The sequence below is a fragment of the Maniola hyperantus genome, chromosome 3 (genome assembly GCF_902806685.2).
Source record: "Maniola hyperantus chromosome 3, iAphHyp1.2, whole genome shotgun sequence".
NCBI lineage: Eukaryota > Metazoa > Arthropoda > Insecta > Lepidoptera > Nymphalidae > Maniola > Maniola hyperantus.
The window spans coordinates 7,855,249-7,872,615 of NC_048538.1; the positions used below are offsets into that span (position 1 = coordinate 7,855,249).

At 36.1% G+C, this 17,367-nt stretch overlaps 1 protein-coding gene across 2 annotated transcripts; it reads right to left on the minus strand.

Moving 5' to 3' along the window:
* Nucleotides 1-135: 135 nt before the first annotated feature.
* Miro (mitochondrial Rho GTPase) lies at nt 136-17,282 on the minus strand. 2 transcript variants are annotated; one of them, XM_034984711.2, is made up of 12 exons: nt 16,910-17,282; nt 16,468-16,676; nt 15,033-15,185; nt 14,335-14,466; nt 14,012-14,208; nt 10,079-10,268; nt 9,464-9,599; nt 8,733-8,863; nt 8,348-8,578; nt 6,420-6,613; nt 5,176-5,214; nt 136-3,143 (listed from the first exon to the last, which is right to left on the minus strand). In XM_034984711.2, the coding sequence occupies exons 1-12, from the start codon at nt 17,100-17,102 to the stop codon at nt 3,017-3,019; spliced, it is 1,932 nt and encodes a 643-aa protein (XP_034840602.1). In that variant the 5' UTR covers nt 17,103-17,282; the 3' UTR covers nt 136-3,016. The 2 variants fall into 2 exon arrangements, with proteins under 2 accessions (XP_034840602.1, XP_034840603.1); XM_034984712.2 differs by lacking the exon at nt 5,176-5,214.
* Between the last annotated feature and the right edge of the window lie 85 nt (nt 17,283-17,367).

Here is a 17,367-nt window from a genome sequence, read left to right on the forward strand (position 1 = left end):
ATACGACAAACGTATGATGAATCAATGCGGATATGCGGCTATTTGACCAATCAGTCATTTAACCAAGCCCGTGCGGGCCTAGTCTTGACGCAATATTCTTCGAACCACAATATAATTTAAAAAAAACTACTTGAGTTAGATCTAAAGTTTTATTTACAACTAAAATGATAATAATACTCTATAATAAAATTATTCTCTTATGTATGCACAACTCTAAAACTTTGGTTTGGGAGGGATGTTTTTTGTATAGGCGTAATATGAAAAATGTAGTTTTTTAACCGCCTATGCTCAAACACTCGCTGGTACGTAGGCGACTTCGCGAAGTATTAGGTAAACGTTAGGAGTTAGGACGATTACGAATACAAGTAGGTCTTCATGCCGATAGACATAAGCTAGAGACAATTAATTCACATAATAATGAGTGTTCACGCTGAACCTACCGGTGGAGCAAGCTTAACAAGCAAAAAACAACTACTTAGTTAGTATTTTGAATTTTGTTTGTAGTGGTGGAAAGCTGGGTAATGATCAAATCAACCAATCGCGTGCACTCCTCGCTCTCACTGGTCTGCCAAAACGACCTAAAAATCGATTCATTCCTTTGTAGGACAGGTGCAGTTTTGACGAATATTGGGGCCGATTCTCTAGTACACAATCTCTAAACTAAACTAAATTAACAGGTCTAAATCTAGTGCTATCCTTTTCCGCAAGCAATATTATGAAAGGGATAGCAATAGATTTAGACGTGCCATTTTAGTTTAGTTTAGAGATTGTGTACAAAGGAATTAGCCCCAATATTATGTTAAAATATCTATTTTTCATACATGTATTTGGAAAAATAAATTCAGCTGAAGTTTTCTACAGGATAACATCCCTTACGAGATGTTATTGAGAAACTGATGGTGATTGGAGTTGGGTCATGCCGGATGTCGCATGCGTCGTACATTCCATACTATCGCGACCGCACTTGCGAGTTTATGTGGACAGACACTAACAGCTGAATACTGAAACAGATTTTAATACATAAAAGCGGTCCAAATGCTAAGTAACTATTTTTTACACGAATGCCCAAAAACGGTGAGTAGTTTCCAGGGTTCATGGATGCAAATAAGAAGGTAAGTTTCTTTCTAAGTTTAGAAAAACCGGCCAAGTGCGAGTTAGGCTCGCGCAACGAGGGTTCCGTAGCAAAGTCGTATTTTTTCAACATTTTGCACGATATTCAAAAACTATGATGCATAAAAACTAATTAAAAATTGTTTTAGAATCCACAGATGAAGACCTTTCATATGTGCCCACTTGATTAAGTTATCTTACTTCGAAAATTGCAAATACTAATTATTAGTTCATGACCACAATTGATTTTTTTTGTGTGATGTAACCACAAATTCACGGTTTTCAGATTTTTCCCCGAACGTCTGCTATAAGACCTACTTACCTACCAAATTTCATGATTCTAGGTCAACGGGAAGTACCCTGTAGGTTTCTTGACAGACAGACAACAAAGTGATCCTATAAGGGTTCCGTTTTTCCTTTTGAGGTACGGACCCCTAAAAACCAAATGGCGGCTGTATTTCGGTTTTTGTTTTTTTTTTGTTGTTGTAAAAAACAACATTTTCAGTTGTCGTTTTTTACTTTTTAGTTCGTTCTTGGAAGGGCAGTAGTGATTTAAATTTTTTTAATTATACAACTTTTTGACGTTTGTTGCACGGACAAAATGTCAAAAACCGGCCAAGTGCGAGTCGGATTCGCGCACGAAGGGTTCGTAAAATTATCTATTAAAACGAGCAAATACAACAAACGTGATGTATGGAAGCCCCCTTAAATATTTATTTTTCGTTTTTTAGTACCTATTTGTTGTTATAGCGGCAACAGGAATACATCATCTAAAATTTCAACAGTCTATCACGGTTCATGTAATACAGCCTGACGGACAGCGGAGTAATAGAGTCCCGTTTAACCATTTGGGTACGGAACCCTAAAATATATATGTGTACTAATGAAGTTCTTAAGCATTAAAATACGTTTCAGTATTCTGTACCTAATAATGGTCGAAAATCAAATCCACGATACGAATTCGCAACGTGTAAATCCGCGATTTTGCGCTGCAAAGCATCTAACTTTGCAAGTTTTTGAAGAGCATTGTGGGAGTCCCAGCGCCGAACGAACGACATTCGACAACGACGCATCAATGCGATGAGAACTCAAATGCTTTTATTGCAAGACATTAGACAAAACAAGACTTATAACACCATAAATTTTTAATTACCATAAAAAATTGCATAATCAGAATTTGATAATACGTTTATGCAATTAAAAAAATTAAACCGACCATCCTAAAATATCCGTAAATAAAAAACGGCAATAATAATTGTGTTAGCGTACAATGTGACGCGCGGCTTTATTCGTAGCGTAAATATGTTACACATTTACTCATATTTTAAAAAAAAACAACAATATTATTAAATTATTGTTAAAAAATATCTCATTACATAGAACAATAGACGTTACCTGGGCCTTAAAATTTTTATGGCAATTAAAAACTTGTGGTGCATAAGTCAGTGCGATTGGATTGAATTTTCAAAAATCCTTTCTTAGCGGATGTCTACGTCGTAATAGCTATCTGCATGCCAAATTTCAACCCGATCTGGCCAGTAGTTTGAGCTGTGCGTAGATAGATCAGTCAGTCGGTCACCTTTTTCTTTTATATATTTAGAAGATATATAGACTAGTACAGGTTTAAAACGTGGCGAATTCGCATCGCGCTGTTTTGAGTTTAAATCCTAAGGTAAGAGCCTGCGGGGCGCGGGCGATTCGCTAACTTAGTGATCAACACGGAATGGCTAGCCACCGCGCTATTGAAGGTTGTCTACGAAAAGTTATTTAATATCACTCAGTGATGCAGCAATGTAGAACCAACTCAACTAAATGTCAAATGAGTTTGACGGCTATCATTTAATGTTGATCACTGAGTTAGCGAATCACCCGCGCTGATCGCGGGGTGATTCGCTACTGCAGGCGTCTAGCGCGACTTGATGTTGAGCAGCTTGAGAAGCACGAGGCCGGCGAGCGTGGCGGCGGCGACGCCGATTCCGGCCTTCCACCACGACGACTTGTCGCCCGCGAAACTCGCGAAGTGCTTCAGGTGTCTGTTGAACGGGGTTCTTGTTAAAAATACTTTAAAACTGATAGTATACATAAGTATGAAATCTGAACCCGTGGCTAGTTACTAGCACTTGTCACTTATAATAGGTTATTAATTAAAAATTTAATCAGAATCGGCAGCATCCGTTTCGTACAGCGTTGTGTCTGTTGTTGAGAGTTATAAGCCAGCGACAAAACGTCATGCTCACAAAGCCTAAGCTGCCGATATCTCCTAAAGTACGATGAGTAGACTGTAGTAGTGTGTATCTTTCCTGTCGGATCCTGAACTTCGACTTTTGCTCAGATTTTACATACGAGTTAAAACGAGACAGATTTACGTCAGAGACAAATAGGCTACTTGACTCATATCTAATTTCGTCCAATAAATGATTATTTATTATAGTATTTTGCTTAAGACAACGAAATATATCAATAACAATTTTTAAAAACGCAGGATGGATTTATAAAACCAATTTAAAAAAATACAGTTTTTATTTTTATTTGAAACGCAGAAAACGCTGTCAGCCATGATGTGACGTCATTAAATATATAAACAAAGAAATGTCATCCCTATGTCACGCGGGGACTAACGTAGTATCGATATATATAAAATTTAAAGTCCTGACTAACTTATATATCAACGCACAGCCTAAACATCTAAACAGCTGGTCCTAGATACATGAAATTTGGTGGGTGTGTTCTTTGTAGGTAAACAGAAGGTATCCACTAGGAAAGGATTTTTTGAAATTCCACCCCTGAGTGGGTTAAATGGGGGTTTGAAATTTATGAAGTCCACGCGGGCGAAGTCACGAGCATAAGCTAGTTTTTATATATTTCTAAAAACTCATAGTAAACGTAAAAAAATATCGTTTTCTCTTTATAAATTGAATAAGTTATTACGTAAGACTTACAACAAACTGATCTTTGCAAAAATAAATTTGGGTTGAAGTCTTTGTCATATAGGATCCCTTTAAGCAAGTCTTCGCGTGTTACGTATATTTATTTCACTGGGCACTCTAATCCACAACTTTCCTGTGGTCTTTATCGATGCGTTTTTTACATTCTCGGATGATACAATAACGATAATTACTATATTTTTCATGTAAACTAGTATAGAAGTCATGTTTATTAAACTTTGGAAGGTTATGCTGTTGTTTACAAATGCATGACGTCAGAGCACAGATAATCTATGGGCCAAACATGGCCGACAGTGTTTTCACCTGTCTAAGAAAAATATATTTTTAAATTAAAGTTTTACGGTTTTTAGGGCGCAAAAAAATATAGTGTTAATTTTTTTGATCTAATAGGACAAATATTAACCATTTAAGACCAACTTAAAAAAAGTGTCAACTAGCCCATTGCAAAGTCAGGTCGTCGCATGCGTCTGTAGATTTAAGACATGTAGGGCGATTGTTTAAAACCTGCATCAATCATTATTACAATCTCAATTGTTCTGATTGGCTGAATTTGTGCGATTCTTGTTGCAACAATGCATTGTGGCCAATAGTGAGCGAGCATTAACCAATCAGAGATGATTGCGATCGTGACATTGTAGCTGTCAAACAACCGCGGTAGGGCCACTGTTTACACAGCATTAACACCGTACTTTTTTGCAGGATAAATACTATCGGATACGTAGGGGCGCATATTATATTGAGTAGGTGCCTATAGAACAATTTACACGTAATTTTTACTCTATGGTTATTAAACTTACTGAGAATATGGATTTTACGTATGTTAGAAGATCTCCCATTTAAAAATAATCATTATTTTTATATATTTTTTTCTTTTTTTTCATTTTTCATTATGGAACGATTTATTTTTGAAATGGGCAACATATTTCGATGGCAACATCTCTATTCTTATTTTCGCAAATGAACTCCTTCATACAGTTGGTTCCTTGTATAACTAGAAGCCGCATAGACACGTTACCGTCACGCGTTGTTTGGCCAAGAAATTTCGCTACTAAGCGAGATTAACCAAATTGTAAACAAAATATTTAAATCAGCAGACAAAACAACTGTTCAAATTACTAACCTGTGTTTGCTGAACAAAATCCATGCTGCTTGAAATTGACTGACCAAGACATAATTAAAATAACAGTTTAAAACATTTTTTCTTAATATAACAATCTCAAATTGATGTGTGTTGCAAAAATATTATAACATAAGGCCTGAAAATCGATCGTCACATCGGGGTAAGCATCAGATATTTCTCCTTATTAGACCCAAAATAATCAAATCCCTATCTATGCCTAACCAGTAACCAGCCATACTTTATGCTATAGCTTTAATGTCGGATTTTGATTTCGTTAAATTACTATTTTTCATGATTTTGTCCTATGTATTTTATTATAATTTAATCTGTATCATAAATGCGAGAGTCTGTCTACATAAAGTGTTTGTCAGTAACTTTTCACGGCTCTACCGCTAAACTAATCTTGACGAAGTTTGGCATAAGCTTGCATCCTGGCAGGATTTAAAAACCAATTCCAAGCGAATGAAGTGGTACACTCATCAGCTAGTTCAAAATAAATTTTATGTAAAATACCCTGTAGTGTACCCAATGGCGTGCAAGTCAGAGGCATAAAAACACTGCCTAGCCTATTTGAAATAAGCACTGTATCGATGCTCATGTTTAGGGTTTCGTACCCGAGGTTGGCAACGGGACTCTATTACTAAGGGCGGTTACGCACTCATCCAAATCCGTGAAAATACATTCCAAAGTAGTCATAGAACTATTTGTATGGTAGCTTTATACCTACCTACATAGTTACATATGACGTAGATATTTTTTATATCCGTATTTTCACGGATTCGGATCGGATGAGTGCGTGATTGCTCAGCCTCTGCTGTCCATCTGTCCGTCCGTCAATCTGTCAGTAGGCTGACATGAGATATCATGAACCGTAATAGGTAGAGAGTTGCAATTTTTACAGATTGTGTATTTCTATTACTACAAATTATAATGAACATTTCAAAATGGCCGCCATGATAATTAAAAATGTATTTAAATGTGTTATCTTGTAGGATGACACGGAACCGTTCGTGTGTGAATCCAACTCGCACTTTCATTATGGCTTGCGAATATCAGTACCCTTATTATAAATGCGAAAGTGTGTTTGTTTGTTGGTTTGTCCTTCAATCACGTCGCAACGGTGCTACGGATTGACGTGATTTTGTGCATGGGTATAGATAAAGACCTGGAGAGCGACATAAGCTACTTTTTATCCCGGAAAATCAAAGTAGGTAGAAATATTTTGAGAGCCAATCAATACTTACGGAAATGCAGCCATCGTTGCCAATTTGACAAAAATTTCGTGTTTATTTTCTTTTATATTAAAGCTCTGTGGTGCTAACAGTTGATATTTATTGCAAAACACTTCAGGCTGCAATATGTACTCCTGTCTGGTCATCAAATGATCACCTTTGGTACCAACAATTAACACGGGAATGTGACTTTCGGCGAAATATTTCTGAAACAAAAATATTGTTTAACTATACAAAGTGTCATAAATATAGATGATCCCGCACCTCGATTGCGAGAAATCTGCATCAATCATTATTACAATCTCAATTGTTCTGATTGGCTGAATTTGTGCGATTCTTGTTGCAACAATGCATTGCAGCCAATAGTGAGCGAGCGTCAACCAATCAAAGGTGATTGCGATCGTGACATTGTAGCTGTCATTCTCCCGCAATCGCGCAGCAGATTGTATTTACATGGTTAGTCGGCGTAAGCCCGACTAGTTTTGAACCCATCCGGGGACCTTTTTCCCAGGGACTCGGCTCCCAACGCAGACTCAACCACGACGCGCTACGCGAGTAGGTGCGGACGGGAGCGAGGGGGATAAATATTTATAATGGAAATAACTCACTATAGTTTATAAAAATATACAAGTGTGTCACTGTAACATTTAATTGCGGTAACTCCATTGATAATGTCAAAGTAATAGATTAGTATGGCTATGGTTTGCGCCTGCATTAGGGACGAACTACACCCAATTTTTTTTTTTATCAATCATGATATAGTACTACTACTTCTATAAGTTACGTCGATATACCTGCGCAGAAATTGTCTATCCAAAATTGGTTAGGCCTAAGTGCCATGTTTTGTACACGCGAATTATGAGCGAGATTTGATATGATTATGATTTAAGATTAATGAACTAGAGGAACTAATTGTAACATTTTACTGTTGTGGTCATTGCTATTTGACTACCTACATATTTTGCACGCCTTACATAAAATAGGGCAAAAATGTAAAAGAGACCATCCATCAATGTACCGTCGTCCGTCATTTATTGTTACAAACATTTGGCAAAATAAAAATAATTTCATTTCATTTATTTTTATGTTTTTGATCTATCGTGCAAAATGTCGAAAAAATACTCGAGTACGGAACCCTCGGCGCACGAGTCTGACTCGTGGCCGGTTTTTTCTTTCTCTTTCCTTGATTACATTGTAAACGAACATACCGCAAATGGGTTGTCTACTGAATCATGGTGGCTATCGCGCCCTAATAAAAGTTAGTACTTAGAGTAAAAATAATTCCTAATATTTTCCACAATTTGTTAACCTCATGCGTCTGCAGAGGGATGATAGATTATCTCTTTCGGAACTAACGTACTCACAATGTATATCCTGGCAATGTATTAAAACGACCTGCTAGAAGTGACGTCATACACGAGGCACGCCACGTCACAGTTGACCTCGTGCAGCTGGAGAGGATCTGAGACGCGCGTGATGGGTATCTCCTTCGGAACTATCGTACTCACAATGTATATCCTAGCGATATATTCAAACGACCTGCTAGCAGTGACGTCATACACGAGGCACGCCACGTCGCAGTTGACCTCGTGCAGCTGGAGAGGGTCTGAGACGCGCGTGATGGGTATCTCCTTCGGAACTATCGTACTCACAATGTATATCCTGGCGATATATTCAAACGACCTGCTAGCAGTGACGTCATACACGAGGCACGCCACGTCACAGTTGACCTCGTGCAGCTGGAGAAGGTCTGAGACGCGCGTGATGGGTATCTCCTTCGGAACTATCGTACTCACAATGTATATCCTGGCGATATAGTCAAACGACCTGCTAGCAGTGACGTCATTCACGAGGCACGCCACGTCGCAGTTGACCTCGTGCAGCTGGAGAGGGTCTGAGACGCGCGTGACGGGTATCTCCTTCGGAACTATCGTACTCACAATGTATATCCTGGCGATATATTCAAATGACCTGCTAGCAGTGACGTCATACACGAGGCACGCCACGTCGCAGTTGACCTCGTGCGGCTGCAGAGGGTCTGAGACGCGTGTGATGGGTATCTCCTTCAGAACCAAGTATTTTTCCTGCCCGTACACGAGCACTGTATTGATGCAGTAATTGCTCTCAGTAGTGTTGCCGTCGCCCCGCTCGTGCGTGTGAGGTTTTAATTTCTAAAATTAAAACAAGGAGTAAGTATATTAAGCGATTTGAAAACCTTTTTCCAGAGAGTTTCTAAATAATAATATTACTCGTATGTATAGGTATAAAAAAATATCTATTGAAAAAACGTTGGTGAATTCATTTTCTCATTAATAATAATAGTACCTTATGTGCTATGCCTAAGAAACTCCTGCATATGGAAGTTTTGCCGCACGATCTTGGTCCAATGATATGACACTGGTACACATTCCTGCTTGACTGTTTCTTAGCAATGTCCACTTTTTTGTCTCTGGTTACTGTAAAAATTCGAAACAATTGTATTACATTTTTTTAAAGACTGCATCATTAGTAACTTTTGTTTTAAGTTTACGTAATTCATAAAAGTGTAGAATAGAGTTTAAGTTTACTTTTTGTGTGGTTTAGCCTGACGTAGACAACCAGTTATTGTCTGAAACCAATTTTTATCTGAGATCAGCAGACTTTAGATGGTAAAAGCACTATCTGACTTTTTGAATAATACCTAAATGTGGCTAATTCAAAAGTACAAAATCTGTAAATTAAACTAAAATGACAGGTCTGTATGTATTGCTATTCCTTTCATAATGCAGGATAGCACTAGGTAGCAACATTGGTGCCAATTCTGTTTACACATTCATTAAAATAAATTGATAGTCTGAAATCCACAATGTTTTTTGCTGAAAAGGATAGCTATTCGTTTCAGACCTGCAATTTAGTATGGTTAAAAGATTACGTACAACAGAATTGTTACAAATGTATTCTTTTATTTTTATTGACTTCTAGTCGCCGTTTGCGATAGGCAATTTTCTAGTTTATTAGGTACTATTATATATTGTTTAGCTTAGTATGGTCGATCCAAGTTTATTAATTACACTTACTATGTATCGCTGATTTTTGTGTATCGTTTTCAATAAAATTGTACCCTAAATATGCTAAATAAGCGCTTGTGCTCTGCAAGTCCAGTAAAGTCATGAGAGTCCACCGACACATCCACCCTTGAAGAGTTACATAGCCCTGTCAACAATTTCCATGTTATTTTAAGATAAGGTTCTCGTGGCCCGATTTGAGCCATTTATTTCGGATTTTGGCATTTAAAATGCATTTAAATTTTGCATTTCACATTCCGCCTCGAAAACGCTACCCACCATCTTTTTAGGTTCATGACGACACACGGATTGGTAAGTAATGGTGTTTTCTTAATGAAATATGTTACAACTTCAATCCATGTGACGTCACAGTCGGAATTAACATGGCGGCTACGGTATCATGCGTTTTGGATATTTGTGAAACAGAGTAAAAAATATGAAATCTTTAAAATGAATTATAAAATGACTATTACAATTTTATTGTTGTCGGGCATAGATGAAGCAGAGATAAATCAATATCTTGCTTAGTTTAAGATCTAGAACAACAAAAATAGAATAATCAGCGTACCTTATTAGGTATTCATTTGTATGGAGAAGAAGATTACGAACTATTAACAAATAAGCTACCTTGTCACTAGTCGGAACTGTGTAGCGTAAATTATGCCAAGGAATGCGAGGACAACAAGAGAACACATTCTTCAGTTCAGTCGGATTTAACATTCCATCTCTATCCTTGTCATACTTTTCAAATAGTTGTGTCAAAAACTGTTGCCCTTTATATGAAAGTTCTGAAGTACATCCAATAGGTACTTTAACGCTGTAAAATAGAAACATACATTATAGTTAATATCTTGTATCCTTTAGGCTGCAACCAAGACGACAGAGGTGGGCGGGGAGAGAAAAGCGACGGAAGCGACACAATACGTATTTATTTATAGGGTGCTGCCCTGTCGCCCAGGAGGCCGTCATATAAGCGAAGGGCGCCCCGCTCTCGCCATCGCTTCCGCGCCGCTCGATACACTCGGCTAACAAGTGCACGTCGATATTTGACGTACATGCCCCATATTGCCAGAGCTGACCGGCTTGCCGACTTGCGTCGGTATATTTATGTATAGTCCATACAAAATGAGAACTCACTCGCCATTTTAACTTACATGTCAAAAGTACGGTTTAACTTTAAAATAAGGACTAAAATCGTACTTTTGACATGACAGTTGACACATAAAGTTAAACTGGCGAGTGAGATCTCATTGTTCCAATTGTGCCGTGGTGGCACTACCAAAATCCACTAAGCAAAAAACAACAACAATCTCATTGTTCCGTGAATGTCCTACATTGTCCTAAATTCAAAATGTCCTACAGTAATAACACGAGCGATCCTACCTTAAATAAACTAGACGAGATCTTGAAATTTATGTCATCATTCGATGATCGCCTGCGAAAACTTGAAAATGGCACTAACAAAGCCCCTTTTAAAACCAAATAATGGAAAAAGAACTAAAACTATTGGCATGGAATTCTAATGGACTATTCCAACATCAACATGAGCTACAAGTAGTCCTAGATACTGAAAATATCGACATATGTCTGATCTCCGAAACACATTTCACAAAAGAATCCTACATCAAATTTAATGGATATAAAGTATATCACGCCCTACATCCTAATAATTCAGCCAGAGGAGGTAGTGCTGTTATAATAAAAGAGAGTATTTGTCACTACGAAGAAAGTAAATACGAAGAGTCTGAAATCCAAGCAGTGGCAGTAAATATTAAAACAGAACGATACCCAATTACAATTGTAGCCATATACTGCCCACCAAGGCATTCTCTAAAAAAATATGAATACGTGCGTTTCTTGAGACAATATGGACACAGATTTATAATTGGTGGAGATTTTAACGCCAAAAATATTTTCTGGGGCTCCAGACTAACAACAACAAAAGGTAAAGAATTGCTGAGTGCGATCAAAGACTTGGGATGCGACGCGATCAGTACAGGTATGCCGACCTATTGGCCTACTGATCCTCAAAAAACCCCAGATCTGATAGACTTCTTTATAACTAAGAACATCTCACCAAGGTACCTAAATATTGAAGGAAAATATGACATGAATTCGGACCATTCACCAATATTGTTAATATTGAATAAACATAACATTGCATTCAAAGAAACCAAGATAACTCTAGTGAATAACAATACAGACTGGGAAAGCTTTAAAATAGAGTTAGACAGTACTATAAACCTAAAGGTCCCCTTAAAATGCCAAGACCAGCTCAATATGGAAGTAGCTAAATTTATAACAGACATACAAAAATCAGCCTGGAATAATACGCCATCGATAAAAAAAAGGAGTAAGGGTACCACCTATCCTAAGGAAATTATACAGCTCATTAGAACAAAGAGAAAGCAGAGAAAAAAATGGCATGCCTCGAGATCGCCACAAGACAAAAGAATACTGAACAAACTCGCGAAAACAATCAAGAAAGCAATCAAAAGTCATAATGACACTAAGTTAAATGATTACCTACGAAGCTTGACCAATGACCGAGAAACTGACTATTCTCTTTGGAAAGTAACAGGTAATCTAAAAAGACCTATCACACATATACCACCTATTAAAGAATCAAATGGAAAATGGGCTATCAATAACATTCAAAAAGCTAATAGATTCGCTCAGCATCTGGAAGATATATTCCAACCAAATGAGGGCCATACAATTGATTTCAGTGAGAATGAAGAAAGACAAGATGACCTGCAAAATATCAGACTTGTGACACCAAAGGAAGTATCTGAAGAAATAAAGTTCAATTTAAGCAAAAAAAAATCTCCAGGATATGATCTCATTACCGGAGAAATTTTAAAAAACCTACCTCGGAAAGCTTTAGTGAAACTTACCAATCTCATAAATGCATCATTTAGACTAAGACATGTACCTGAGTTATGGAAAGTTGCTGAAGTTATTATGATCGCTAAACCGGGGAAACCACCCCATGAAACAACATCATACAGACCAATCTCTTTATTACCAGTTATTTCAAAATTATTTGAAAAACTGTTACTCAAAAGAATAAAACCTATACTAGAGGAGAGAAAATTAATACCAGATCACCAATTTGGATTCCGTGAAAAACACTCAACGATAGATCAAGTCCACAGAATTACTGACATAATAGAGAAATCATTAGAAAATAAGAAAGTGTGTTCTACAGTCTTTTTAGACGTAGCGCAAGCTTTCGATAAAGTGTGGCACGAAGGGCTTATCTATAAACTCAGAAATATGCTACCAAAGTCATTTGCAGATATTCTTGAATCATACATCTCAAATAGATGGTTTAGAGTCCGTCAAGAAGATGCGTATTCTGAACTCAAAGAAATTAAAGCTGGGGTACCACAAGGAAGTGTCTTAGGTCCGGTCCTGTACTTATTATACACCTGTGATATTCCAGCACTAGAAAATAACACTATTGCAACATTCGCTGATGATACTGCCATAATAGCAACTGGAGAAAGTCACGAAGAAGCAGTAGAAAAAGTTCAAGCTGCCATTAATAAAGTCAACGATTGGACTATAAAGTGGCGAATTAAGCTAAACGAGTCGAAATCTATGCATATAGATTTTACCAATAAGTTACCAAAATATCACCCAATTTATCTAAATCGGCAACTTATTCCCTACGTAAATACAGCGAAGTACTTGGGTATGACGCTTGACGCAAAGCTTCGATGGAAAGCTCATGTTAAAAAGAAACGTGAGGAGTTAGAATTACGCTACAAAAAAATGTATTGGCTGCTTGGAAGGCATTCCACGCTCTCATTACATAATAAACTTATGCTATACAAGCAAGTTCTGATGCCTGTATGGACGTATGGTATACAACTCTGGGGGTGTACTAAACCGACCAATGTTCAAGTAATACAGAGATTCCAGAACAAAGTACTCAGGGAAATAACAAATGCACCCTGGTATGTAAGAAATCACGATCTCCACAGGGACCTTAAGATAGAGTTCGTAAACAAAATCATCCAAAAGTACGCAGAAGCTCACCAACATCGACTTCGCCATCATGTTAATTTGGAGGCTGTGAAGCTTCTAGATAACATGGATATCAAAAGGAGGCTCAAAAGAACCAAGCCGTTTGTGTAATAGTGCTTGTGCTACTTTATTTTTCTAGGTCACAAGAACATAGTGAACTGTAAGTACGTGTTAGAATAAACTAAGGACAGTTATTGGACTGTAAATTAGATTTAAAAATTAATCATAAGTAGAAGTTTAAGCTAGAATAATATTACTTATTAGCCCATAGGCTAGATGGTAGTAGTAATAAAGCTGCCATTTTATAATGGTGCTTTATGGTAGGAAAAAAAAAAAAAAAAAAAAAAATATTGTTCCGTGTTTTGTACACACTATATAGTATTTAAATAAAAAAAGAAGGCAATCAATGGACAAATAACATTTAGTTAGAGAGATCACTTAAAACCAAATTTTATAATAATATAAACAAATTAATCTCATTATACCACATGACAAAAAATCATATTATTAGAAAATTAAACATACTTAGCATATAAATAATTGTGTGTCAATTCCAAACTCTCGTCATATCCAAACTTGCGCAGTACAGTCCATGTTGTCTCATTCCGTCCTCGTTGTATGAACAAGCAATGCAAGAATATGAAGCCCTTCATTGTTATGCATTCATTTTCTATACCACCAGCAATATTTTGAGCAATCACAGATTTTACTTCATCTAAAACCTAAAATAATAATATTGCTACTAACAGATGATAATATGATAACTACTATAATAACTGATGGTTAATAGAACCAAGATCACCAGTAAAAAATTGAGTACCTATAATATTATCACAATTGTGTCATACCTGCAATTGTAATGGAGTGTCAAAACACTTCTTTTGAAACACAGTTATTTCATAATCATCCAATAAACCATCACCATCTATGTCACAAATTTTGAATATTCTGGTCAAAGCTCTTTTGCACCTTTCTGTTAGCTAAAAAAAAACTTTTGGTTTAATCCCCAAAGTAGCTTTAGACCTTGGCTTCACTTATATTAAATCACACCTACCTGTATCTCAAGATCAAAATATGTATGTACTTAAAAATAAAATTAAAATTCACAGATATAACTCGTAAAATTTAACTCTTAACGCGCCATTTAAACTTTTTATGTCAAAAGTACGATTTTAGAGTGAACCCTACTTTTGACATGACAGTTGACTCATAGGGCTGAAATGGCGCGTGAGGAGTCATTTTGTACGGACTATATAATATAAATAACTATTCATGAAACTCTGTAATATGTCAGAAATTTAATATTAAATTGATATATAGAATTTGTAATTTGTAAACCAATTATTTATTAAGAATGAATAAAAGGCTTTTTTATTTAATTTATTTATAACATATTATGTAACTTTTAAACTGTTGCAGTTATGATTTAAATTAAGAGACAAACTATATACAATACACATATATAACAATAGAATAAAAGACAATTAGTGCATAAAGATAGAGATGATGATCTACAATAATATGAATCTAATTAATAATCTAATACCTCTTGTTCCTCAATGGAGTATATGGGGTGAATAGGATGTAATACAGCCTTCTGTGCATTATAAAACATTTCTGATACATTTGTAAGTGTTTTTGCAGAGCATTCTATACATCTGTCCACCTCTGGATACTCCTCAGCAATATCCCATATATTCTAAAACAATTTTATTCATTTTATTATCTATAGCTGATCCCCGCGGCTTCGCCCGCGTAGATTTAGGTTTTTAAAGATCCCGTATAGCCTATGTCACTCAGGAATAATGTAGCTTTCTACTGGTGAAAGAATTTTTAAAATCGGTTCAGTAGTTCTAAAGATTACCCCCTACAAACAAACTTAACGACATTACCTCTTTATATAATACAACGCCGTGCAGCAGAAATCGTAATATTTTAATTTCGCCATAACTTCAAAACCAAACGTCCAATTTTAATCATTCAAAGACCAAATATTATCTCCATAAACTGTTCTTAGTGATGAAATCATTTATTTTGATAAGGATTAATAGCATGAGTAAAATAAACGCGTTTAAATGTAGTCCAAAAAAAATTCAAGATTTTTAAATAAAAAAATGGTTGCTGTGCCTCACTCGACATAGATGGGTATAGTGTGTCGCGGACTTTTTTGTAGATATTTATAAGATCTACAATTAATTAGAACATTTTATGGTTCTATCTTTTATAGTTTAGGCAGCGTACGCAAAATAAGTAACTTTTCTGGTTGATTTTTTACACCTTGTGTCCGAAAAACCCAAATATCTTACGGAACCCTATTTTTTTCCAAAATAAAATATAGCCTATGTTACTCGTGGATAATGTAGCTTTCGAATGGTGAAAGAATTTTTAAAATCGGTCCAGTAGTTTTTGAGCCTATTCAGTACAATCAAACAAACAAACAAACAAACAAACAAACAAACAAAGTTTTCCTCTTTATAATATTAGTGTAGATGAACGAGGACCGGGTGTGGTGGCGCTCTTTAGGGAAGGCCTATGTCCAACAGTGGACGTTCACGGGCTGATGATGATGATGATGATGATGGTGAGGTCAATGGGAAGTACCCTATAGGTTTTCTTGATAGACACAACGGACAGATGGACAGACAGACAACAAAGTAATCCTATAAGGGTTCCTTTTTTCTTTTGAGGTACGGAACCCTAAAAACTGGCAATCGCTCAACCTTAGCATGTAACTGTGATATGTAAGTAGTTAAATATTCGCAAGCCAAAGATAAAGCAAATACACATGTTCAAGAATATGAATATAGTTTTGTAAAAAAATTGTGTGCAAATCAGTTATCCCCATTGTCTTATAATAGGTTAAAAAAGAGTTTACGATTCTTTAATAAAAGATAGTAATGACTAAAATCACACAGAATGATGGGAATAAAATTTTAATTGAAGCATTGTGTAGACTGTATACTTGTGTATCATAAACTTACATCAACAACAGAGTAGTCAATTAAATCTATTTTGTTTCCAACAAGAATTACAGGTTTCCTATAATCATCCGGACAGTTGTCCCTCACAAATGGTAGCCAGTAAGAAGCTATTTTGTTCAAAGTTTCCTGCCTGTCTACAGAAAATACTATACATATTACATGAGCTTTTTCAATTTCTTCAGCAACTTGTTCCAAACTTTGTTCAGTTACTGGAAAGAAAGATTGATAATTTATATTAGAGACCTAATATAATAACTCGTGAGAATTGGACATAAGTATCTAGATAGGTTACAAATAATAACAAGATTTTTTTGAAAGAGATTAATTAGTAGTACTCGTATTTGACAATAAATCAATATGGTTTGGTATTGTTACTAAGTAGGTATTATATAAAGATAATTCTCACGTTACAGGGAAAGGTTCGATGTGTTACGAAACTTACAGCATACATCGACAATGTTAGTCGGAACTTGCTCCGGCGTAACATCAGCAGGGATAGTGATTTCTTCAGCTTTAGGCGGCACATTTTCAGCGAATTCTTCGGTTACTAGTGAAAGTATTAGGGAAGTTTTACCAACACCTGGCTCTCCTAACAAAACTATTCGAACTGTACGGGGAATAGATTCAAACACCATTTTTGTAATTTTTATGTTAGGGTATTATGTAAGCATTTGGAACACATTGTGTGTATTAGAAACAATACTTATATTTTACTCTTAAGTAATTAATTGAACTGTATTGTTATTATATTAAAAATTTGCCGAATTTATTTCATTTATTTAATGCCCACAGAATACACATTGATTTTATGTCAAATGCTGTGGTCAAATGTCACTTCATTTGACAGATTTGGTCACAGATTAATAAGGATACCTTGGATGAATGATTACTATCTCTATG

Excerpts from the sequence above, each read along its gene's own strand:
- Miro (XM_034984711.2), bottom strand. The coding sequence starts at position 17,102 with ATGGTGTTTGAATCTATTCCCCGTACAGTTCGAATAGTTTTGTTAGGA. Across the intron at positions 9,600-10,078 it reads CAGTTCCGACTAGTGACAAG|GGCTATGTAACTCTTCAAGG; the intron begins GTAGCTTATTTG and ends AATTGTTGACAG. Across the intron at positions 6,614-8,347 it reads ATATCGCCAGGATATACATT|AAATATTTCGCCGAAAGTCA; the intron begins GTGAGTACGATA and ends TTTTTGTTTCAG.